General features: G+C 36.4%; 2 protein-coding genes and 1 non-coding gene across 4 annotated transcripts; 2 read left to right on the top strand and 1 right to left on the bottom strand.

The window, feature by feature from the left end:
• Nucleotides 1-807: 807 nt before the first annotated feature.
• LOC148657160 (atypical chemokine receptor 2) lies at nucleotides 808-9,219 on the bottom strand. Of its 2 annotated transcripts, XM_088643049.1 has the most exons (3): nucleotides 8,923-9,219; nucleotides 7,819-7,930; nucleotides 808-4,218 (listed from the first exon to the last, which is right to left on the bottom strand). In XM_088643049.1, the coding sequence occupies exon 3, from the start codon at nucleotides 4,200-4,202 to the stop codon at nucleotides 3,126-3,128; it is 1,077 nt and encodes a 358-aa protein (XP_088499175.1). In that variant the 5' UTR covers nucleotides 4,203-4,218; nucleotides 7,819-7,930; nucleotides 8,923-9,219; the 3' UTR covers nucleotides 808-3,125. The 2 variants fall into 2 exon arrangements, with proteins under 2 accessions (XP_088499175.1, XP_088499174.1); XM_088643048.1 differs by lacking the exon at nucleotides 7,819-7,930 and having other exon boundaries at nucleotides 8,923-9,218.
• A 163-nt stretch (nucleotides 9,220-9,382) lies between these two features.
• On the top strand, nucleotides 9,383-9,454 carry trnae-cuc (transfer RNA glutamic acid (anticodon CUC)). Its single transcript has one exon. It is a non-coding gene; the product is annotated as a tRNA-Glu (tRNA).
• A 10,372-nt stretch (nucleotides 9,455-19,826) lies between these two features.
• higd1a (HIG1 hypoxia inducible domain family, member 1A) lies at nucleotides 19,827-24,833 on the top strand. The gene is made up of 4 exons (XM_088643047.1): nucleotides 19,827-20,016; nucleotides 22,106-22,207; nucleotides 23,174-23,308; nucleotides 23,644-24,833. Exons 2-4 carry the CDS (start codon nucleotides 22,111-22,113, stop codon nucleotides 23,715-23,717), a joined length of 306 nt encoding a protein of 101 aa, XP_088499173.1. The 5' UTR covers nucleotides 19,827-20,016; nucleotides 22,106-22,110; the 3' UTR covers nucleotides 23,718-24,833.
• The last annotated feature ends 872 nt before the right edge of the window (nucleotides 24,834-25,705 follow it).

The following is a 25,705-nucleotide window of genomic DNA, read 5'->3' as shown; positions in this document are numbered from 1 at the left end:
GGGTCAGCCATTTATACGGCACCCCTGGAGCAGTTGGGTTAAGGGCCTTACTCGGGAGCCCAATGGAGTAGGATTCCCCCTGGCTGCGGGATTGGAACCGGCACCCAAAGTACCACTGCTCCTCCTTCCATCTGATATGACTGATGTGTCTGAGGCCCCAATTGCTCCTTATCAGTATGATTTAAAGTTCTGGTTGATCATTAGATATCTATTTTACAAGGCCGGTTTGGGCCTTGGATTTCAAATTGCCTGCCTTGGTTGTGAAAGTTAGTAGAATAAAACTGCAACTATTGCTCTACCTAATGTATAGCGGTTGTGGATGTGCTGGTTGCTCTTGGAGATCCAACAACCTATAAGGGGAGAGAGGCACTTTTTAAAAGTTCTAGGAGACAGTTGGCTAGAGTACCTATATATGAGCTGGCTAAAGCAAATGAGCTGAATGCCTTTTATCTGAGGTTTGAGACACAGGACTTCTCTGGTGCTTGTGGAAGTATATTAGATACTATTACAGCTTGTATTACAAACTTGTCCAAACTTGCTTAACCTTTGTGATGAATTTCCCCTGTTGAGTTGGCTGTGATGACAAAAAAGATACCACAAGGGGCAAACATGGCAACCAGAGACTTTTGCTTTTTAAATACCTTCTAAATTGAAGTTGTGCAATTGAACTGGACAGGGGATATTCACATGGGTGTAGTGATATGAGAGTTTTTAATGTACTAAAATAAAAATTGGAAAAGTAAATTGTGAGTGCACTTTGACAGCTGTTAAGAATCAGATACAATAATTTACAGCCTCACGCATGGATTCTAAATTCACCATACACAATTTATTGATACAACACCAAAACATGCATAGCAAACATGCATAAAGAATATATTTGTGAATCGATCATCTGTGATAACAATGGTTGAACATTCACTCTAGGATTACAAAGAAAAAATTTAATAATGTTAAGAGTTAAAATATATAAAATGTATTGAGTTTCATATTGTTGCTCATATTCATATTCTCAAAGACAAGTAAATATCTACTATCATGAACTAAACTTTATCAAACATGTTTAGAATAATAGTTTAACTCTCAAGAATACAATGTGAAAATACTTCAAGTAGGAACTATATCTGTACTGCACATCTCCAGCACTAAAAAATTATAACTGAACCATATTGTAGAAATCATTAGAATGATTGCTGAGATCTTTTATCTTAGGCCATCTCAAAAAATTTGTTAGAGCAAACAAAGGTGACTCCTATCAACAACTGCAGCAACAAATGCTCTGCTGCAAGTGTTAAAGGAGGAAAATAAACAGAGGAAGGCATAAACAATGAATACACACCATAAACAAGGGAAAAGCACTAAAAGTGTCAAGCCTTCTGTCACATGTTAAAGCATGAAGTACTATACTGTACTGTCTATAAGAACTAACAAGAAACCTTGTAGTTTGTCTGTTCTGTGGGGAAGACCCAGCACACATTGTTGTACTTATTGAGGCTCAATAAAACAATCTGCACAAGACTGTGTCCTACTCCTCTGATGAAGAATTTCCCACAACAATACTGTAGAAGTTTTATACTCAAAGATCAGTTGACCAATCGTTTCTTAATGAGTTTTGAACTTCACTGAGAACAGAGCTGGGCTCGGTTGTCTCCTTGGTCTGATCTCTTCAGGTGCTTATTCTGTGCAGAGAGAGCTTCACCTAGCATTACTGAGCTCTCAAGTCATTTAGCATCTTGCTGAACCTCAGTTTTTAAAAGTTTTTATGCATTTATCTACTTGGGTCCGGGCAGAAGTAAGATGGGTGGGAGAAACGTTGTCCTGGCTATGGCTTTTTTATAATTAAAAGAGAGGAGCTTGCGAGAGAGCAGTGAATTGTGTACAACCTTTTAAATAAGGAAAACATGTTTTTTGATTTGTTAGAATGTCATCTGGTATAGTCTTTCCATCCACGCTGCAGGTTACTCACTGGTTGGTCACCTTTTTGTGTGATGCAGTGACCTCTGACCCCTTGTCTTGCATACCAGACTGAGAACTGTCATGTAGCTCCACTTATCATTAGGGAGTTTCAGAACTGTTTTACAGTTTCCTTGTCTATGTTACATCCCTGCTAATCAGAAAGGCCCCTTTAAGCTACATTTCTACTGTTTTATCCGAAAGTCCAAGCTACTTTGTTAAGGCAACAGAAAGATTATTAGACATCTTTAGTAACACTTAAATCTTAGTGGAATAAAAATGCTTTGTTGCTACATGGGGTTTGTGTTTATAAAACAACCTGTTCTTGATGGCCAGACTCCATCTGGTTTTCTAAGTCACCTTATATCATTAACAGCTGAAGACATTTCAAAAGCATAGTACAAACATACCCTGTCTGTATTTATAAAGTGGACTAACTGTATCTTTTTTTCATGTATGTGCTAGGGAAACAAGGAAGTGATCCTTATATGGAGCTTTTTTTTTACTAATTACAGCACTGCTGCTTCATGCACAGATTCAGAGGTTAGGTGCTCACATCAAGGAATGTTTAGATAAGAGCAACAGTGGTCTGGATTTTCCAACAGGAATGTCTGTTTTCTTCAATGCACTTCAAAGGACTCGATCTTTTGATGGATTCTAATCAGATTCTTCTTGATTTTCTAATGGATTCTTCTGATGGATTATGCAAAAACCCACAATAATAAAACTATTATTGGAACCTTGTTTGGATCTGTGATAAGTGATTTGTGTATGAAGATCCCCAAAATATAGTATGACAAGCAGGGACTTTTCTCAATCCCCTTTTCTCTATTGTTTATGAGCTTCCATCTTTAAAGTGTCTTCCAACCTTCATGTCTCTTTTTGCATAAAAAAAAGAATTAAAAAAATGAAATGAGGCTTAATTAAAAACAAAATCCAAAGAATGTTCATTAAGCCTTTATCGAGTTAAAAACGTGGTAAATGTCTATGCAGAGCCCATCAAAATTGAAAATTTAGTGGTGTGATAAGTAAGAGCAAGTTTGACAAACTAATGACACTACATGTGAAAATGAACAGAAACAAATATTATTCTGTGTATCATCTATTAGGATATGGCTGATATAAAGTACTGAAACACATAGTATTAACATACAGTGAATTATAGTACTCGGTTACAGCTTTTCAACCACTGTCAACTCAATAGAATTGCACTGTGTTGTGGGGGGAGTTGAATTTGTGCACTCCAGGGAATACTGTCTTCCCTTTGTGCAGGTTCTCTTCAGGATCTTGTTGAGGCAGTTCAGAAACTTTTGGTTCACAAAGGCATATAAGATTGGGTTTAGGCAAGCATGGACAAAAGCAAGGCTCTCAGTCACTTGAACAGCGAAGTCAAGGTGGCGACTGGTATTGCAGTCTGAAATCAAATGAAGGTCTTGCAAAGAGTGCAAAAACACAACCAGATTGTAAGGGAACCACAGCAGAAAAAAGACAGCCACCAAAATGACAGCCAGCTTTAAAGGATTTCTGGATTTCTGTGTGGGCCTTGTTCTTGCCATGACACAAGATATACGTGAATAAAAGAAAACCATACTCAGAAAAGGTATGAAAAATCCAACAATGTTTAGTTGGAACTTCATAAAGATTCTCCACGGTGACATGTCCACATCTCCAAAATCGTGAATGCAGATTTTCTGTCCATTAAACTCTTGCAGTTCTGTAAATTTCAAATCTGGAATTGAAGCCAAGATGGATATGGTCCACACCATAGAACATATTGCAAAGCTCTTGCAGGATGTCTTGAGATTTGTTGTGGAGAATGCCCATACAATATTTAAATAGCTGTCCATGCTAATGCATATTATGAAAAAAATACTGCTGTAGAGGTTTATGGTGTAAATTAGAGTGATCACTTTGCACAGAATGCTACCAAAAACCCACTCAGAATGAACATAGACAGCCCAGAAGGGGAGTGTAGCCACAAACAGAAGGTCTGAGACTGCCAGGTTTAGCAAGTATATATCAGTCATTCTTTTAAGTTTTATATATTTGATCAAAATACCAGCCAGAAGCCCATTTCCAATAAATCCAAGTACTGATACAAATGCATACAAGATCGGTAAGAAAATTCTTGCAAATGCCCTCACATGTTTCTTTTCACATATCCCATAATCATGAAATTGACTTAAGTTATAATAGTCACTGTAGTCATACTGCCCTTCAGTTTCATAAGAAGAATTGCTGTCAGGCATGTTTCCAGATCAGAATCTGAAAAAGAAAATAAACAAGAATAGTTTTATGCAGATGTATGCTTTATTTGTACATTTTAAAATGTCATCATTGAAGTAAATTTTAGTTATGATACAGAGATCACACAGCATATTATTAAAGCATTTTTTTCACTTATATTAGCAAGAGTTTTGATATCTTATAAAGTCAAACTGTGACTAATATTGAGATCTGTGATAGATGGTACCAGTATTTGGTTAGAATTTTCTAGTACAATTTGGATTCTGTCTTTTAGTTCTAAAAGAATAGAAAATGATTGGAAAGCATTATAAATATTTTTTAGTTCTTCACAGATATGATGACATTGAATCAAAATCCACTATTAATTTGACCACTTCTGAGACTGTCCAAGAACTCAGCTTTTGATTCTCAACCACATTATGTGTCCCATTTTACTGGAATACAGTTGTTGGCTGATTAATCTCTTTTAATGTTTACTCAGATCTCTGGTGCTAACAGAAGAAAAAGTATTGACTTGCAATACTCATATTCACTCCTTCCCTATTGCATCCTATGTTTTGACATTGCAAAATGATGCATATACATTTTTTTTAAGTATTCAAAACCTTGCTTAAACTGAAGACATCTGATGGTACATTACATTACAAGTTATAGTAATGGTCAGCAAAACTAAAGAGAAAAAAACGGATACACTGTTTGTTAAAGTATTCGGACCTGTGAATTCAATATTTGATTAAAGCATGTTTGGTAGCAATTATAGCCACAAGTCTTTCTGAATAATTTTCTACCAGCCTTTTTACATTTGCTTTGTGCAATTTCTGTTCATTCCCCATTGCAGGTTTGATTTGCTGAAGCTCTCTCCCTGGGGAAAGCTCGTGGACAATAGTTTCATAATGTGTTTTTAAATGTTTCCACAGATTCTGAATGGCATGTAAATCACAGCATTGACTAGGCTACTCAAGGACATTTACTTTCATTTTCATAAGCCACTTCAGTGGAGCTTTGACTTTTGGATCCTTGTCCTGCTGCTGATGAAAAGTGATTTTTTGCCCCTGATTTAGGCCTGAAGGTTTAATTCCAAGATTTGCCAGTATTTTGCTCCAGTTGTTAGCATTAGTCTTGACAAGCTCCCCAGTCCCTACTGATGAGAACCATAACTATAACATAATATTACTATCACAATTTTTGACAGGTTGAGTTTACATCACATGTAACACTTTTAACATTTTGTAATTAGACCAAAAGTTCCAATATTATCTTGTCTGATCAGAAAACCTTTTGTCACGTGTTTTCAGTATCACTTGGTGCTTTTTTGCAAGCCAATGTGGGATTTCATATGTTGTTCACTCAACTCCAAAACCTCTTTGCTTGGCTGTTCACTTTGGAGAGACAAGTGTCTGGGTGCCTTCCACTTCTTAATGATTGACTTACCACGCCTAAAGAGATATGAGGGGTCTTTGAAATGTCTTTATACCCTTCTCATGTACTCTGCCTTTGTACAGCACAGTGATATTTACAGAGATAGGGGTTTTATTCTGAGATCATTTGAACCACAATTATTGCACATAGAGAAAACTGAATGTGTGGCTCGTTAAGGTAATTTGTTACCCCTAATTTAATTTAGGTTGACGACAGCAAAGGGTCTGAATACTTAAGCAGTCTTTTCCATTTTTCCTTCATATTAACTATTGACTTCTTTGATTTTGTTTTTTATTTCTTTGAATATGTGTTGAAGGTTGTGTATATAACAAACACTAATTGATACCTCAAAGTGCAAACGTCTCTGCAAATGTTACAATGGAATGTGAAAAATGTGCAAGGGTCTGAACACTTTTGCAGGGTACGGTATATGAGTTACATTTGTTAAAAAGCATCCTAAAGGTACAGTGTCTGAAGTATAGTACAATTCACCTAAATTTGTCTTATAATTCAACACTGTAAAGTAAAATTAATAATTGCTGTACAAAATAATAAATAATGGGGGACATCAAAAAAGTAAATTAGCAGAAACCAAAATGGTAGATATTGTTAATGACTGTTTTCTTACTCACCTGTAGTAGTAAATGTTTGTATTCAACAGGTCTTTTCATACAATGAATACACAGTAAAGCAAACAGAGGTAAGAGATCCCAAAAGTCAGTATATAAAAAGATAAACTGCATCCAAATGGTTTAAAATATCTATTAGGAAAAACATAAGGGGAAAGAAAGTACTTTATAGAATAACAGGATCCAGTTAATGAAAAGGAGTATTGCACACATATAAATTGCATGAAAATGAATTGCAACCTCAAGTATAAAAGGTTATTAAAAAGGACAATGAAACAAAAAAGGAATATTGCAGTGGAAGCTAAAATAAAAAAAAATACTCTTTTATACAATAACAACCAAAAAAAAATCAGAAATGAAGTAAAATATATCTTGGACACACAGGAAATGTCTGAACAATGAAGGGGAAATGGCAGAATTACTAAATGAGTATTCCACAGAACTGTGCACCACAGAGGAAATCAGCAACATGCTTCAGGCAGAGATATATTTTTCTTGTTAGAAGCACTCAAAATTCAGAAAAACCAAAAAAGGGGAACTGCAACGCTGTTTTAATTTTTGGTTTTAGGAAGAATTAGCATTGATGAGTGCATTACTTTCGATTTTGAGACAGTTTTGCCAACAAATACAACTTGTTAACTCTGCATGCAGATCGTGCTGGAACATTTCTGCGGTGAAATGACTGATGCACAACTGATGAACTGATGATGAACAACAAGTGTTTATATGCTCATACATCACAATCCATTATTCATTACAAATACTAGTGAGCAGGGAGGGCTGTCACATGGCAATATGTGGAATTCTGCCTACACCTTTTGCCTTCGGACTTCGGATCTCGTCTCGCCCCTTGGATTGTTTGCTATCTTTGCCTGTTTCGGAATTTACCCTGCAGCCCTCTTTTCGACCACGATTCTGTCTCACATTTTGGATTGTTCGCCACCAGTGCCTTTACCGGATCTCGACCTACCTTCGCCTTCGGACTACGACTCAGCTCCTGGTTTTGCTCAGTACGCTTACTTACCCCCCTACGACTCCTGCATCTGCATCGGATCCTTTTCACCTCTACAGAGCAGCGTTACAGACTTACACTACTTTTTTTTTTACTTAATTCGAAAGTAGTGTTTAATTTTGTGCTTAATTTGAAATTTGTCCTTTTTTTCTATAACGTCAATGAATTAATTGTGTTACCAACATAACAGGTCTGAGAAATTGGGGTTGCAGTTCTCCTTTAAGAAATCCCTTGGGTCAAATGGTACCAGTTGTAGGGGTAGTACCTATGGACTGGAAAGTGTTTAATATGGTGCTCATCCATACAAAGGGTGAAAAGCTGAACAAGTAATTATCCATACATTTGAAGGGAGAAAATCCTGTTCTTTGGAATAGAGAATAAAAGATCCTATATAATATACTGATTGAAAAAAGAAACGCAACATTTTCTGGAATGAGAATACTATGCCGGCAGACACAATCCCTGCATCAGGGACAGGACAGTGAGGCTCCATGCTGCTTGCCTTAGAGCAAGGCGACCTGTCAGAGGCCCTCTGTTCACACCTCCTAAACGTCACACCTGACTGTCTTGGGCCAGACAGAGACTGTGATGGACTCATCAGCATTGGCATCAGGTCCTCTTCATGGATGAGTCACTCTTCAACCTGCTCCACACAGACGGGAGGGCCAGACTGTGGAAGAGGAGGTGTTGTTTCTTTTTTCCATCAGTATATAATGCAATAGTTAGGTTTTATTTAGACTATTGTGTCCAGTTTTGGTCACTACATTATAGAAAATATATTGCTGCTCTGGAATCTCTGGAGTCCAGAGAAAAGCAACCAGGGGTTTTAGCAGTACATTATGTCCTACACTGACAGGCTAAAGATCCTTTTCATCCTTAAACAAAGAAGACTACAAGATGACTTGACAAATCTATAAAGGCATTGGTAAAGTCAAACCTGTGGACTTGTTCAGATTGAGCAGTGAATCACCAACCACAAGACCCAAGAGGGAATTATGTGGTAGTGCATTTATAGTTGCACCCCCCATATTTTGGGTTAGTGAATGTTTTGCTTCTATGTTAATACTGTTAACAGCCCCTGTTAATACTTATTTTAGCATTTCTGCAATAACTGTATTTAGTACTCTTTTTAAAGGCATTTAAAATCATGACTGTTAAAGGATTTCATGGAAAACCTGCTTTCTCTTTAAGTCAACTTTTAATTACAGTTCTTCAAACAGATAAATTTGGAGGCTATTGTACAGCAACATTGCAGATTGATTTTCATATCATTAGTTCCCCAACATGAATAAACTAACATTTCAGCCAAGATAATCCTTGTTTTTTAAGTATTTTTCCAAATGAACTGGATGAATGAACAGTAATTAATTAAGCTGTATTTTTATGTATTAATTTACATTGGTGTTATAAAAAGCAATACAAATTAGCATTATTATGCAAGTTATGTCACAGCTTGTGTCACAGTGAGACAGAATAGCATTAAATCAGTGTTTCTTACACTGTGCCAGATATAGCCCCTGAAATATGCATGCCTGGTTCAAGAAGCTATAATTTCCTGCTAAAAAGAAGAGATACAAGGAAGAAAAAATTAAAATGAAAATTCTTGCATCTATCACAAGTGCTAATACCATCAAGTTGAAAATAATACAATTTAATTTATACCTTACTGTTGTGGATCTCTTGCTCGTCCTTTTCCAACTGATATACAAAGAGATTTTCAGTTCCCTGTCTGAAGTGCTGACTGTTTTCCTGCTAGAAAATATGTAACCACTCCCAAGACTGTTCAAAATTGCTCATAAATCCAAAACAAAATTATATTCGCTGTTTGCAAAGCTAAAATTAAAGCTCCTTTGAAACATATTGGCAAATGATTAACAACAAATTCCAAAGAAAGCATAGCATGTCACATGAAGGAAAACAAGAGGACCTGCCAGAGTTTACTACAGTGGAAAAGTTAAAAGGAAAAGGGAAAGAGGTTGCCTTTTTTCAGTGAAGGAAACTCTTGGCAGGTCCACTTCTCCATCTGATACCCTGTCCTCAGGTTCTGGCCAAGGCAGCAGCAGTCATTCTTCATCTCTCTCAATGTCCTCCTCAGGACTCATGGCATTTATCTCTATTTAGCTCCCTGGTGGTCTAGTGGTTAGGATTCGGCGCTCTCACTGCCGTGGCCCGGGTTCGATTCCCGGTCAGGGAAATAAGCTTTAGGGGCAGAGCGGTGGCTCTGTGCCTGTGATTGGAAGGTTGCTGGTTCAAATCCTGTAGCCGGCAGGGGAATCCTACTCTGTTGGGCCCCTGAGCAAGGCCCTTAACCCCAACTGCTCCAGTGGTGCTGTATAAATGGCTGACCCTGCGCTCTGACCCCAAGCTTCTCTACCTGTCTGTGTGTCTATGTCTCATGGAGAGCAAATTGGGGTATGCAAAAAGACAAATTCCTAATGCAAGAAATTGTATAGGGGTAATAAAGCAACATTATTATTATTTCTAGAGGTACAGACCAAGGGACCTCCTCATTCATCTCGGGCACTGGTGATGAGCATTCCTACTCCTTCACCTCTGGAAACTTCCAAACAGGCAGTTGTTTGTTTTTTCCAGTAGGTGACATTATCCTTCTTGGACAGGTTTCTCCTCAAAATGGGCGGGAGATTTTACTCAGTGCTTAAAACTGCAACTGCAGTATCTTGACACATTCCATCTCCAGAAATAGCTGCTCACAGATAGCTTTTAGATCTTTTATGGTTTCAGTTAAGCAGAGACTAGCTCACTTAGCTGTAGCTCATTGCCTACGTGGGCTTTGAAGGTCAGCCATGTTTGCGGAATAAACCTGCCTCTCAAAGAACTTTCAGGGCCTCCTCTTTTCCAGCCATGTTGTACTGCACACCCTCTGCTTGTGAGCTTTGCTGAAACTCTTTCATCTCTTTATTCTGTATCTCCAGCTGTTGTTCTGTGCTCTCATTCGTCCGAGATGCGTTATACTCGGACTGCAGCTTGTCATTCAGCTGTGCAGCTGCACTGTCTTCCTCAGGCTGTCATCAACCATCTCCATGCAACTCTGCTCCTCCTTCAGCTGAGAGATTTTGGCTTCCAGACATTGCTTCTGATTAGCTAGTGCTGACAGTCCCAAACTTTTGCTGGCCAGCTTGTCAGCCAGTTTTCTTCTCATCCTGTTTGCATAGCTCTACTGCTGTCAGGTCCTCCTGTAACAGCCAAGAGGCTGGAGGCTGTGATCATGCATTCTTCTCACTTTCCTTGACTATTATCAATCTTTCTGTATGGCAGTACAGGCATCCTCCAGCTCCCATTTGAAATTTTCATCTGGGGCTGGAGATGTTTAAAAGCATTGTCTCGACCTTTGGTTGCCATCTCTATGTGGCACAGTTCCTTGATTTCTCCCTTTAGCTTTATGTTTGCGAAAATCACAGTGTCTTTCTGCTTCCACTCATCCTCCAGCTTGGCCTTCAGTTAACGCACATGTTTGACAATCTGTTTTCAGCAGTGGATTGTGTGGTTTGGGGCTTGAAGACTTTCCACCTCAGTCTTCCTATCCTTTACTTTTTCCTCTTCTCTGGTTATGTTAGTAAGTTTTGCGAGGGTAGTCAGCAATTGCCTGAATTTTTTCCAATTTTCTCCAGAAGTTGCTCTGAGCTTCCCTATAAAAACTCAGCACTGGGTTTGTACTTTTACTCTTGGACTGGCTCTTCTGAGTCTTATGGTCAGTCATCTCTATTTCCAGATTTTCCTGCTGTTATTCAGGCTGTAGGGCCTCACTCTTCTTTTTTAGCACATCTGTCCATTTAGAACACTCTTGAACACGTTTATTAATATCTAGCACACTGAAAGTGGAGACTTCAAAATAGCAGACATCGACTGGATGACTGTCTGACAGAAAGTAAAAAAAACACACAGTGGTAAGTGAACAACAACAAAAAAAAACAACTAACTACAGTACACTATTCTACAACCCAATTACTCGCTAAACCTGTCTCTGGAGAAAAGGGTGGCAAAGCCAAAGAAAAGTCTTCCGCGAGCTATTTTTCTACACTAAACTAAACTATAATGGAAAACTAAAAAAAACACGGATGCCACAACAATCCCAACCCTACACCACAGCTAAGAAAACAAATCAGACACGTCTCACATTTTTCACCCTTTCTCCTTCTTACATCTCAGGACGTCCCGTACCGGCATTTAAAACCGGACCACTCTCTTAAACAAATCCAGAGAGAAACCCAATTTAGCGACATGCCATCCTCCAAAATGGAGCCCACACGGGAGGGGAGTAAAAGAAATCAGAACGTAACACTGACTGACACACAAAGCCTATACTTTTTAAACAGCCACCTGACCAGTTGTCTTCCTGCAGCTTTTCGGATGACAGGGCAGTGTACTGTATGTGCTGCAGCTACAGAAGTACAATACTGTAATCTCTGGTTATCCATATATTTACACAAATACAGTAGGCATCCCAAAGGAAGGAATAGAATTTAAGTGTTTTGATTCAGAATTAGAAATCCATTATCAAATGTGCTTTTCAAAACAATTCCACTGTCTAGACATTGGGAACAAAAATTCCAAAGTTTATTTACAAATCCTTTTATTATTACATTTAATTAAAAACAAATGTGCAGTCCATCTGCCCTAATTTGGAAACCATGAGTCAGACAACCACATGGTTTACACATCCAATTGAACATCATTAGCTGCCTATTCAACACTGCATGCATATTTTGTTTTTAGAAATGAAAGCAGTAGAGTCATTTCTTCTCAGTTTTCAATATTTAATAACCTTGAAATTATACTGTGATATATTATTATTAATATTGTCACTTTTGTGATTGGGGTCTTTACAGCACTACAAAATGTTACTTGTATTTTGCTTAAAAGTATTGTTTTTATATCATTATACTGTCACGGGTTTCATGTTTAAATGATGAAGCAGATGTTTTGAGCTAGTATAAAATTGCTATTGATGAAGAATTTGATTAGTGCTGTATTTGAGACAGATATCTTATCATCACATCAATGCATCGAATCCCAAACAATCACGATTATAGAGAAAGAAACCATATTACTATGGGTTTTTAAAGGACATAGACAGTTTTGCCATTGAGAAAATACAATGCTCTGAGAAATGCTGAAAGGTTAAATGATTTTGTGATAGGAGAATGCATGTTTTGTGTATTTAAATAATATATTTTATTTTTTGAAGGGACACTTCTCCTGGCTGTAAGTGGCTCTGAAGAAATAAAAGAAAACTAAACTCAGTTCATGTTATTGCTTTGGGGTGGGTGGGGGTTGGAGGGGGGATTTGGTGTGTAACCAAGTGAAGAGCTGTTCTGTGCCAGGGGTCATTCTGAATTAGAGTTAAAGTTAAACTTCAGCATACCAGCTGTTGTGGGCTTTGCAAAAGTTTGTTTGGCCATTGCAAAATTTCAGAAAAGGCCCAAGTTTAAGTAGGGACAGGAGTATCAAAAGCACTCCATGAAGTAAAACATAGTATTTTCAGTAATCTTTCAGTAATATTTTAAGTATTTGTCACCTAAACCTGCTTTATCTTACCTAATGTTTGAGGGTTGAAATCCTTGAAGAAAAACTCCACTTATTACATTTATTAATTTAGGTTCAAGTACAAAGAGTCTGAGTACATCTAGTGAGCTAGTGGTGTGCTGAGAAACACTTCTGAAAGCTGTTAACTTGCTTCATCTTGAAGACATAAAGTAGAAAGTCATATTTTCCATATGAACCAGTGGGAACTGTGCAACAGATGATATTGGATTTATGGGAAATGAGAATAGTTTTTTATTTTTTTTAAAGTAACAAGCATTTACTTTTATTGTGGTTTTCCTCTTTTTTAAGTATGAATATTCATATATTTTATGACAAATGGCACATTTTCTGCCCTCAACAATTTCAAACACCTTGGAAACATACTGAAGAACAGGACTAAATTGGTGGTCTTGTCAGGAAATGTACCTGCACCATACAAAGGTGACCAACTGCAAATATTAATCCAGCACTACAACACATGGCTGATTAATTCCATTATAGAGTGTCATTACAATTATAATTATGAATTAATTCTTGAATTAATTGTTATAGGCATTGCTGCCTTGCTGTCCTGAGTCTGTCGTTTCAATTCTGGCCCTCGGGTGCTGTCTGTGTAGAGTTGGAATGTTCTCCTCATTATTACAGGGTTCCCTCCAGGTGCTCTGGTTTCCTCCCACAGTCCAAAGACAAACATATAGAAACATATTCTTTAATGTAGGCTTTTGGGAAAATTGGAGCTGTCATAAGTGTGTTTTTTTTGTGTCTGTGTTCGTGTGTGTCCTGCGATGGACTGGTGTCCCGTCCAGGGTGTACCCCTACTTTAAGATCATGGCTTGCTACAGCTCCCCCGAGATATGCTACAGCTCCCCTGCATGATGAAGTAGTTAGAAAATGGATAGATGGATGAATAACACTATATAATTAAATCAGAAATATTTGTTTTGGAAAAAAGTAGTTGTCATGGGAGAAGTCAATTGTCCTCGCATAGACTAGGTCAATAGGAACTATCAGCTGTCACGCCCTCTGCAGCCAGAGGGCGCTCCTTCTCTGTCCTGTCCCTAGTTTCCGGTCTGCTGTCCTTCCTGTCCCTCTCTTTCCCTTGGGCTATATATTTCCGGGTCTTGCACTCTGTCCTGGCTCAGCATTGACGTTCGGATGTCCTGAGACCCGCCTAGCACCAGGGCGCCCCACGTCCGCTCCCTGAGGGCATAGGTTTCTATACGGCATTCCTGAACTCTTTGCACTAATAAGCCCGGGCCTTTTTCCTGTCTTGCTGCTACGCATATGGGTCTTTTTCCGCTCTCCTGCTCCCCCCGGTTAGTCCCTTTGGACGTCCGTGACATCAGCATTCAGGTTTGTCAGTCTTTCAAATATTAAGGAAAGAGTGTGGAAAACAGAGGTGAGAGAACAATTAGTGAGCAGTCCATCATATTAATATGGCAAGCTTTGAAGTATATTTAGAAATTTCACAGGAAGAGATTAATACAAAAGGTAGGTAGGTAGACAAAATCAGACTATGAAAGAATGACTGTAAGAGAAGTAGAATGAATCAGGGGAGAGAGGACAGTAGCAGTTTAAAGATATTCTCTTCAATAAAGAAAATATTTATACCAAGAGAGGTCAATTGAAAGCTAGAAGGCAAATCACTTGAAACTCAATTAAGAAAAATACAAGAAGTAGTTTAAAAAGTTAAGAAATCTAGTTCAAAATATTGCATAGAATTAATACAGCAAGGAATATGATTGAACTTGATTAAAGTACTCAGAATGCTCATAGGCACTGACAAATTCAACAACTTCAGAAGCAGCAGTGAAACAATTTTATGTTTACATATTTCTATAAAAATATAGAAAATCTTTATACATAATGACTTATAAAATATTCATGCAGAATTTAATGTAATATAGATTTATAATATATATGGATAATATATTATAAATTATATATAAATATTTATTACAAATCTTTCTATAATAAGAGGACATAGTTGTACTTAAAGTGTACCTTGTAGTATAACAGATAATTATATTATTACAATAAAAGTATTTATTTTTCAGGAAGAATGCATCAAAACTAGGACACATATTCACTTTCAAGAATGACAAAAATGCATCCTGATTCTATGTGTGTCTCTGGACCATAGAACAGTTTCCAAAAACGTATCTTTAAATATGCTTCTATACTACATAACTCTGTACTACTGCAATACATAAAACATGTATCAAAAGGCATTTGAAATTTATAGATTTCAAATGATTTATAGATTTCAAATGATAAATTTGTTCATTTTAAAATGCTTCCTAAAGGTGTCAGCTTGTGTGTGACTTTAATATATTTAAAATTTTATATTTAAAATATGATAATATTAAACAGACTCCGAGTTGCTGTGACGAACTCACGAACATGGAATGTTTGAAGAGTACTGACACCTCGTGGTGTATTTTGATAATGAAAGTGATCTATTCTCGCTGCGAAAAATAATTGAAAAACTAAAATAAAATTAAAAATAAAATTATCTAATTCCGAAAACATTATCAGTAACACAATGACAACGGTGTCATCGTGATATATACCTGTCTTCCTTAACTAGTCCATCAATCTTGTTGCTGGTTGCGCACTCTCACCCAAAATTTTAAATCTCCAAATTCCCTCACGGGGTCAATAACGTATCTATTTAATACCTCAAATATTCACGTCACTTTTTGGCATTATGGCTTTTTGATTACTTAAATCAAGGATGTATTTTTCCCTCATGCAATCAAGTGATCAAATCAAACCAAATCTTTAGGTGCAAAGTTTGACTTTCGTGGTGTATTTGCTTTTATTCTGTTCAATGGGGAACCAAACTTCTGATCTGTAAAATTCGACAATAATCCCGTTTTAAAATGAGGAATACACTCATTTTCCTGGGAGCAAAGATTACAGTATAAGAACATTGGAAAGGTTACAAATGAAAGGAGGCAATTGATTTGGCCCATCTAGCATATTCATTAGCTTTCCCGCAATTAATCAGCTAATTGAATCAAGTATCTCACTCAACTGTTTCTTGAAGTAAAAATTAAAAAATGTATTTTGCAACATGGTGGATAAATAGTTCCAGAATCCCACCAGCTGGTGCCTAAAAATTGTTTCCTGTTCTCGGTTTTAGATACAATTCCACATAGTTTCCACCTGGGGCTTCTAGTTCATGTTTCCCTTACTACTGTCTGCAGCTGGACTGACTTTGTCAGTGCCTTTGAGGATTTTGCATACTTGTATCAGGTCCAGGTATTAGCACATGCAAATGCGATGATCGAAACTGTACCTATTATTTTAATGAGGTCTTACTTGTCCATTGTACTATTTTAACACACCATTCACGATTTAAATTCCATGCCTTTAACTGTGTCGCCTTAACATTTTGCCTTTTTTAGATTGAAAATCAGACAAAAACGTTTTAAACCCATCCACCCTTCTAAGGACAACAGAAATCTTGTGAAAGGTAAACCTCCTCTGGGACAGCTCTGTAAAGTCCCCCTCAATAGGCACTCCCCCTATAGTTTAGCTATGCGTCAGTAATCTTCTCTGAATAGTTACTGTGTTTTGTTTAATTATTGAATTTAAGGAGGATTCCTTAGTCTGTCATGGGGTGGGCGGATTTTTAGAAAACGTGAATAACAATCTATGATCTGTATATTTTTGCGTTTTGTGAAACGTAATATGTCTTTATCTTGTCTGAAAGACTACTGTTTTACCATCTTTGTTAAAATACAAACACTGAAAAGTACCAAAATATTGGATTATATGGTTTGCTAGGAGCACAATGTACGAAGTTGACCTAAGCAGTTAATATGAAATCGGCAAAACAACGCTACCCCCCCCCCCACACACACACACACAAACAGCACACTGCATGACAAAAACCCACCGAATTTGTTTGTATTCTATATGTGAAGTGGTAATTAGCGTCTACGCCGTTGTCGCCAGGGGGCGTCACTCAGCTACTCTTCAACGGCAGGCGAACCGAGCCGGTTTCATCCGCATGTGCACCGTTTGGGCAATTGGAGGTAGCGTCTGTTCTGCTTTCTTTCCTGAGATATAGCGACTTCCGTTTCTGCCTTTTTTTTAATCTTCTTACGATGTAGATATGTTAGCTCTCTACTCATTCCAACCCTAATTCTTGCCACCACATTTTTCCATGTTTATGTGTTAGAATTGCATACAAAGGATATCACAACCACTGTTATTTTAATACTGGAAGTTGCTTATTCTCTATAAAAAGTAACTCTATAAGTTACTTTACAATTCGTAACTCAGAAGATGGGTTGAAACTTATTAAATGTCTTTTGAAATTGACGAGGCTGAAGTTGGCTTCTTTTTCGCCAACGATTTTATAATCAGGAGGGAGGGCCACAGCAATACAGCAGAAAGTGCAATCACCATTTGCCAATATATTCTCTTTCATGCCATGTTATGAGGGTCAAATTTGAAAAACGGTTAAGTAAAAGTTCATGTAGTTCAGGATTTTGGTAGTCTTTTTAGACTTATTTTAAGACATTTCTATAATCAGGAGGGAGGGCCCTAGCAATAGAGCAAAAATTGCAATTGCCAATGTATTCTCTCATGCCATGTTCAGAGGGTCATATTTTAAAAATGCTGCCGTAAAATTTCCTGAAGTTCACGATTTTGATAGTCTGTTCCATTGTCTCTCACATCTCTGTCAGAACTTTGAGACGTTTTTATAACCAGGAGGTAGGTTCATAGCAATAAGCAGATAGTGCGATCACCCTTTGCTCATCCACGGTTAACCACATATTCTCATATAACATGTTCTAAATGTCCCATTTAAAACTGCTATATTACAATTTCTTGTTAAATGCAATATTTTGATAATTTTTATGATAAATAAATATGCAGAAAGTGCCAGTGAATTTTGAAAATTGGTTTTCGATTTTCTTTAATGTGTTTCATACAAAAATGCAATTTGGACAGTCACTATTTCCATATTCCCATTTACTGAGGATATGTACAGTAATCTACCCGGTTAAATTCATTTAAAATTGACTGTAGAGAGACATCTACAGGCGAAAGGCGACATTACATCACAACACAGCATTTAAGGTGGAACGAAAAACACGAATAAGAAGCCAACTTCAGCCTCTTTTTAAATTGCAGGTTTATTTTTAAAAAGGCATACAATAAGAAATTCCTTAGATTAATTCTTCAGTTTAGAAAAATATTGAAGCAGCAGCGAAGTATTATGATATTCTAGTGAAGAAAATACTTCTACTTCTTAATGTTCCCCCTTTTTAAGGCTAAACAGTCAGGTCGTGTGGTTACATTCAGATCTCGGAGACGAATTTTACTATTTACACAAAGGCCCCAAAAATACAGTCATTCAAATGGTAAATATCCATCCCCAACCCCACGTATGGGCAGATTGAAAAAGTAAATTGTAGGTGTTGTTATCAGTTAAAACACAGCAATTTCCATTCAATGTCAGTGCTTTGTTACAATAACTTGTGCGCAGCAAACCACCCCATTTTCAGTAACACGCTGCTTTCAACAGCACAAACGAATGCAATGGTTTTCATTGTGCTGTTTGCAAGGGGGACGTCAGAGAGCTCAAAGAGCTCACAGATGATCAATGGGTGTTTCTAAAAATTTACTCAGGTATCATGGTACAACATCGTGGTAAATCCCCGACTCTAGATAAAAGGGACAGTTAACTATTACTTTATTACAATAAAATCAATCCACCGCTTTTGCCAGCTCAGGGTCACAAGTGAGCCTATCCTGGCAGGCAACAGGCAACGGGACGCCAGTCCATCGCAGCACAGACACAAATGCAGATACTCACACCGGCTAGTTTCCCCAGAAGCCAATAACCCCATCAATATGTTTTTGAACTGTTGTAGGAAAAACGGGGAGAACATACAAACTCCACACAGATCCCACCGAAGATCCGTAACTTAATTTAGGGCCCCAGTGCTACGAGGCAGCAAAGCTAACCACTGCGCCACCTTTGCTATAAAATACTAAAAACGAGTAAATACTAAAAAATGTCTGACACCTGAAGAAGGCTCCACGGCCGAAACGTTGTGTTTTCTTTCTTCTCTTTTCAGCATGGAATAAACCTATTACTTGTTCCTTTGCAACTAAAAATGCAATATTACTTTATTACTAGGAGAAAAAGAAAACGTATATAACCGGGTCAAATCAATATACAGTATAATTACACATCTACCATAAAACATTTCAGGAAAAGCCTACAGAAGTTGACAAATATTTAAACCTATTGGATATGAATGCCGTACATGGTTTCAGTTTGACAAACGCAAGCAAATTGCCGATAACTAAAGTAAGATCCGGGCTAAAAGAAGAACTAAACACATGTTTTAGTTAGGGAATAAAAGTCTGTATTAAGTGACAGCGTCCATTAGCTCATGCACACACGCCTGCTGTACCCGGGAAGACGCATTCCATCCTGGAAGATTTACAATAATTAGCACGAGCTTTTCCAGCAGGCTACGCACGTCATCGCTGTTTGCACGCGAACCCAATTGCTAAGGGTATTTTTCGACCCAGTTACGGGAACAAGTTCAAAATTACATCACCCTGTACTTTTCTTGATTGGTAGGTACTGAATTCCATCCTGGTTGTCACAACATCCGTTTCCCGTTAGAGCATTGTGAACTGTGTAGTTTTTCCTAATCGAATTGTTATGATTTTAAGACCTTTGTTTCCCGAAATCCTACATATTCATAAAGAAAAAAAATACAATATTTTACATTATATTGTAAATATTAAAAAACATGAGAATAGTGTACCTTACTGTTTCCTTATATTATATTTGGTTAACCTTACAGGACTACAAACACCAGTTTGCTTTGCCTCATGATTGGCAATGTCTCTTTGCGTACTTTTTTTATTTCTACGCATTTTTTGTTTTGGAGATTTTTTTTTTAGTAAAATATGTTAACGATATATACGAAGCTGCTTCTTGTGAAGATACCGTGTTTGATAAATCTACAAAATCTTCGCCAAAATGCAACGTCATCGTGACTGACGATGTACGTCAGTGTCCGTTACATCAGCAGCACCGGCTTTTTCCTGTCAAAAGTGCCTGAGAATCGCAAAGCGAGCTTGTGAGAAGAGTAACTTTTGTTGAACGGTACTGAATCACAAATCAAAGTTGTTTTAAAGAACAAATCGTTTTGTGACTTTAAAAAGGTAAGAATTTTATTCATTATGATTTATACTATATATAACATTTCAGATAATTATACACATGCTTTTTATACGTATCTAGGATTTCACACAAACATGACTAATTTTGTTTTATTTAGAATATTTCTGATACTTTGAGAAGAATTAAAGTTTCCGAATTGTGTATCAGTTATTGAATGATTAATTTGTTTTCATTAAATTGTATATTTTTGTAATAGATTATATTCTATATTATAGTTTTTAATAGCAAATACTAAGGAAAACAGACACGAAAAGAAATCTGTATTGTTTTAGGTGTATCAGCTATATCTTGGCTAGTTCTGTGAACGGCCTTACACAAGATAACCTCTCCTTTGACCTTGGTCCAAAAGAGAAGTTAGCCATTCTTGTGCTTGTGGTCTCATTTATAGTAATATCTTTTAATATTTACACCTGGCTTAAATGGTTTGGTAGATATATTTATATGTAATCTATGATTAAAATTAATAATACTTAAAGTAGTACTGTAGTTGAAGTTAGGCTACACGTAATCACATTACTCTTAATTCACCAAGTAAATGTCTTGTTAAATTAAGTTACCCTTTGTGGTCGCCTGTACTGGGTACAATGCCAGTAACAGTTCCTGAATTATGGGTTATTACGATTGATCTCCACATCTGTATAGATGGGCAACTGGGAATCTGGTTCTAATGACATCTTTAATCCTAAATATCTGTTTATTACTAAATACAGACTTATGGAGTTTCAGAGGAAAATGACTGATGTGTAATTTAATCTTTCATTTTATTTAAATTAGGGTAAGTGTATCGGATGCAAGAGGCAATTGAAAATTTGAACGTTACAACGTGTGACTTCCTCCTTATTCTTAGAAGCTCTTTTTCTGTATTAGTGCGATATATCGTAATAGTGAGATACATCTACAATTGCTTCCTTTTCAGCTTATAATTAACTTTGAGAAAGGGATGTGCTGTAACTGTATAATTGTATGTAACAATATTAGTGAATATCTCGTTAAAATGTTTTTAAAAGTAATTCAGAATGAACTAGATAGAGTAAGTTAACGAGGTACCACACTTGTACATAACTCATTCACTTTATTTGCTCTCCTAAAACGGCTGTTAAAGGTTTTAGAACAGGGTGGTGCACTGGGGATACGTGCTAGCATGTATTTCCTTGTAAAAGAGCTGTGTCATTGTGTCTATTCAAGTCAGGTTACCCGAGTTCTCTTAATTACCATAATTTCTCCTCGACGTATAAGGTGAATGAAGTGCAAATAAACTAAGTAACTTTGACTATAAAAAAATGATCCTGGAATCAAATTTGATGCCAATATTGTGTATAAGATGCTCTACATGTAAGGAATAAGGCGTATAAGAAAATATCAGGAGCCCATAACTCACTTTCAATAAGTTACCAGACCAGGTGAATTAGTTTTATTCAGAAACATTGAAGCAAACTTTTACTTTGTATAACTTTAAAAATAAAACATTGATGAATACCAATGTTTTTTCCTTGAGTCTGCAGATTGCATCATGCCTTATAAAAAGTATCTGTGGGTAATTTTCGGAACTCCTCCATATGGGTTATAGGGACCTACACGTGGTAAAATAGCAATAATCTAATTCTGTTGGATTAAATAACAAGTAGAAAGTGTTTCACAAATTTTGCAAATCTGTGTCTTAAAGCAGTACTAACATAGTATCTTAACCCCCTGCAGAGAGAGGGGTATAGTTACCTTATGTCTGCTCTGGTACACTGCCAGGAGCTCCTAATTATCTTTTCTTGAAAGCTCTTATCACTATGAGTAGAACAATTTACAGCACATGAGGGTATCTGATATGAGCCCAGCCTGATTTTAGTAGCCAAGGACACTTTTTTTTAACTTTTGGAGTTGTTGCTGACCTTAGCCAGGTCACAGATCTGTGTGGATTTTTTAAAAAATTAATTACCATACTTGAATTTAGTAGAACCAAAGCCTTCTTGGTCATTTGGTGATTTTTTTTCTGGCATAAAGATGGTCAGGCACTCAGACTGAGTTGGTACGGAATGACCCAAAATAATTAACTACATACAAAATGGTTATTTCTTTCAGCAATCATGTCGACGAGTGATGCTGTAGTTCCAGTCTACACTGAGGATACCCATTCCTCTAAGTTTCTAAAGAAAGCAAAGGAGTCTCCTTTTGTTCCAGCAGGTGTGTAGTATTTCATAGACATGGCTTCTTGCTGTTTTTTATGTTTTTGCATTTACAACGCTTACTAAATGTTTAGTGCAAAAAAGTTATCTAATTGTATCTTAAAGTGTCTTTGTACTTGCTTTCCAAAAGCTTTCTCATAAAGTTCTAGGGATTTGTGTGGTCCTGGCAAGGGGTATCTCTTGCAGCAGCAGACAATACATATGTATTCCTATTAATATAAAAAGCACAGATATAGTGCTGTGATGACAAAATCATCTTTGAAACAATTTGCAGTTAAGCTTTTCTTTTGGGAATTAAAGCAAAAATTCTAATTTCATTAATAACCTTTAAAGATAGACCTAAAACCTTGTGTAGTTATAGTATGAGAGTAGTATAACTAATAACTAAAAAAAAAAACACATTAATATTCTAGCAAATACATACTGTACTTCAAGCTGTTTAAAAAATGTACTTGTTGATTGATGGCAAAGGTGAAGATGTAGTCATTTCTTCTTCACTTGGGAAGGCTGAACTGTAGTGATGTTACTTGTTGCTTTAAAGTGTCAGCAGGATATTTTCTGCAGTCTTTCCAGAATGCAGTCTCAGAGTATTTACACTGCAGAAATCATACTAGAATGTCCACTTAGTTCCCCATACAAACGCAAGTTTTGAGAGTATAAGCTTGTGGCTTTTCTTAATCAAAACCTTAATAAGATTACCCCAACTGAGTAGTGCGGCATCGGTGTATTGTAAATGATTTTAAAAGTTGAATGCCCATAAAATAAATCAGTAAATTTAATTTATGATTAAACTTAAGGTTTCAGTAAAGACCAGGCCAGTATAAATCGTTTTGTTCCACCTGTACCTGAAAAGGATTTGTTTTGAATGTATAATTTATAGTATTTTATTGTATTTAAAATAATTCTGAAGGCACATTCCAGAGTAGGGAATAATAGTGACACATGTTTTCTTTATCTCTCCAAGGAATGGCAGGATTCTTTGGAATCGTGGGCTATGGGCTTTATAAGATGAAGACTCGGGGGAATACTAAAATGTCTGTTCATCTCATCCACATGCGTGTCGCAGCTCAGGGGTTTGTTGTGGGAGCAATGACTTTAGGTAAGTACTTCTTTTCAGTACCATTCCAGTACTTTGTGTTGTGTACGACTTTATCTTTAGTAACTTTTAGAAATTGCAGCATTTTTAAAACTCAGAATACCTCTACAGGGTATAGAGGTTTCTATGTTGTTGTTGTTTTTTTTCCAGGCTTATCTGTTTAATTTAGATGTTTTTTCAGTTAAGGTGTGGGAGCTATTACTTTGTCTTGATTAACAGTTTCTCACTCGATTACGAGACAAGAACAACACCAGTTCACATTGAGAATTGTACGTTACAAGATATGGCAAATTTTAATCTAATAGGATTTGTTAACATTTTTTTCCCCTTTTCTGCAGGAGTTATTTACTCGATGTACAAGGAATATATTGTGAAACCACGTGAGCAAAAAAATGCAATGCACCTTAAGTGAAACTTTTGACTCCTTTTTCGCACTATGGGCTTTTCATGTTCATTTGAATATATTTTGTATTAGAGAGTTATTTTCATGTTTTCTAAAATGAATATATAGGTCGCACCCAAATTTAATGTAGGGTGTATAAAAGACTACCACCTCCAGTCTGCAGTCATTTAGCTTGTTGCATCTAGCACAGGGATGCTTAAAGTTCACTCCCGGAGGACGGTCTCCTGGTATCTGTATACATCTCATTTACATTTACCCATTTGCTAAACGAAGTCCAGGGAAAGATGGTACTTTTGTTCATTTTGACCAAGTAAGTTAGTTTAGTTCAATTAAATGCTTATGAACTTGTGAATGTACGAACAAGATCAAGGACTCAAGGACAGAATTTTTGGCATCCCTGATCTCGAACAATGTTGTCTTGTGTAATTAGACCACATATATTGGACTCAAGCGCAAAATAGCATTTCAGTGTCTTCAATCCAAAAGTATGAAAATGTGGTACTGTTCCTAATATTCTAAATCCACATTGTATCTTGCTACTTTCTCTTAATGTGTATTGTGTAATAGCATACCAGATGTTAATTTTATTACAAAGTATGTACACTTTGTAAAATATATATATATATGTGTGTGCCTTTACATGTACATAATTTTATCAAACAACTCCTCTGAAATGTGCACATCCTATTTTACGTCATTGTAATATGTTTTGGGACCAGCCTTCACCCTCCTCACTGGGCTTTGATTATCTAAATGATAATATGTCATTTTTTTACTCTTGGAGACCTGCATCTTGTGAAGTTACTGACACTTTCATGCATTCATTTCAGTTTAACAAAATATCAGTTGCAAATGTAAAAATCAAGCAAGAGAAATCTTAAATGTAATACTGTACCGATTAAGTGCCAGAACACTTACTGTTAATATACTGCCTGTGAAATTGAGAGTTATGAAAAAGACACAAGCATTCTTTAACATTTAAGTGTGGAAAAGGGCTTAAAAAGGCTCTAACAAGTGTATACTGATATTTGCAGAGTGTAAAGGTATTTTTATAAGTTAAGATTTAAACTATTTAAGTTAATTTTACTAAGTTACCTTAAATGTATCTTGAATAAATGTATTTTTAATCTTTTGTCAATTCATTGAGTTTTTTCTATTTGTGTGTGTGTGGGGGGGTGTTCTTAATGGTAAAATGTAATGCAATAACTTGAATACCATCTCAAGACTAATTTACGTGGTGTTTCCTGGGAATATAATCATCTTTTTTATGTAAACACATTAGTAGATGATAGTTATCATCTCAGAATATTACAAGGCCATTCCCGCTACATGGGACAGGAAGCATCTTTATCAAACATTAGATAAACATCAAATTTGCTTATTTCTTTCTCTAATATTTGGTAGCAAATTTTATATATTACCACAAGTTCAGATTGTCAATAGGCTTAGAATCAGATTTATGTAAACCTGATGATGTTAGGTAAACCTACAGTAAGTGCACACAAAGACTGATACAAAGTGGTGTGTTTGTGCTCAGATAAACTGTTTTAGTTAATTTACAGGGTATATTATTTGTTACTTTAAAATACTGTGTAAACAATTTTAGTTGAAAAGATACAACAGTTTCCACTCAAGTGCTATTATTTGGATGGCCAGTGGGTCTTACAATTTAGACTTCCAACAACAGGATGTCAGCCAGTAGTTGTAATTATCAGGTAAAGTAAGTAAGTTCAGCTTGTGGTATTTTGAATGTAAGGCCTATTTACTGTATCTGTGTAAAAGTAGAAAATGACCTTAGTACAATAAATTTAAAAAACTGTAAGCCAATATTGCACACAATGGCCATTCAACTAATTGAAAGGCCATTGTGTGGTTAAGATAATTTTAGGTTTGCGGTAGCAAACGTTTTAAATACTTAATCATAACTTTTCATTTTCTTTTCAAATTAATTGTTTTCTTTTTTTTTGCTTTGAATCTGTGGAGAAGCTTGAGTACAT

Source organism: Lepisosteus platostomus, chromosome 8 (genome assembly GCF_059453375.1).
Source record: "Lepisosteus platostomus isolate fLepPlt1 chromosome 8, fLepPlt1.hap1, whole genome shotgun sequence".
NCBI classification, from domain to species: Eukaryota; Metazoa; Chordata; class Actinopteri; order Semionotiformes; family Lepisosteidae; genus Lepisosteus; species Lepisosteus platostomus.
Note: the sequence above shows the minus strand (reverse complement) of the source record. Positions and strands in the feature narration are given on the sequence as shown.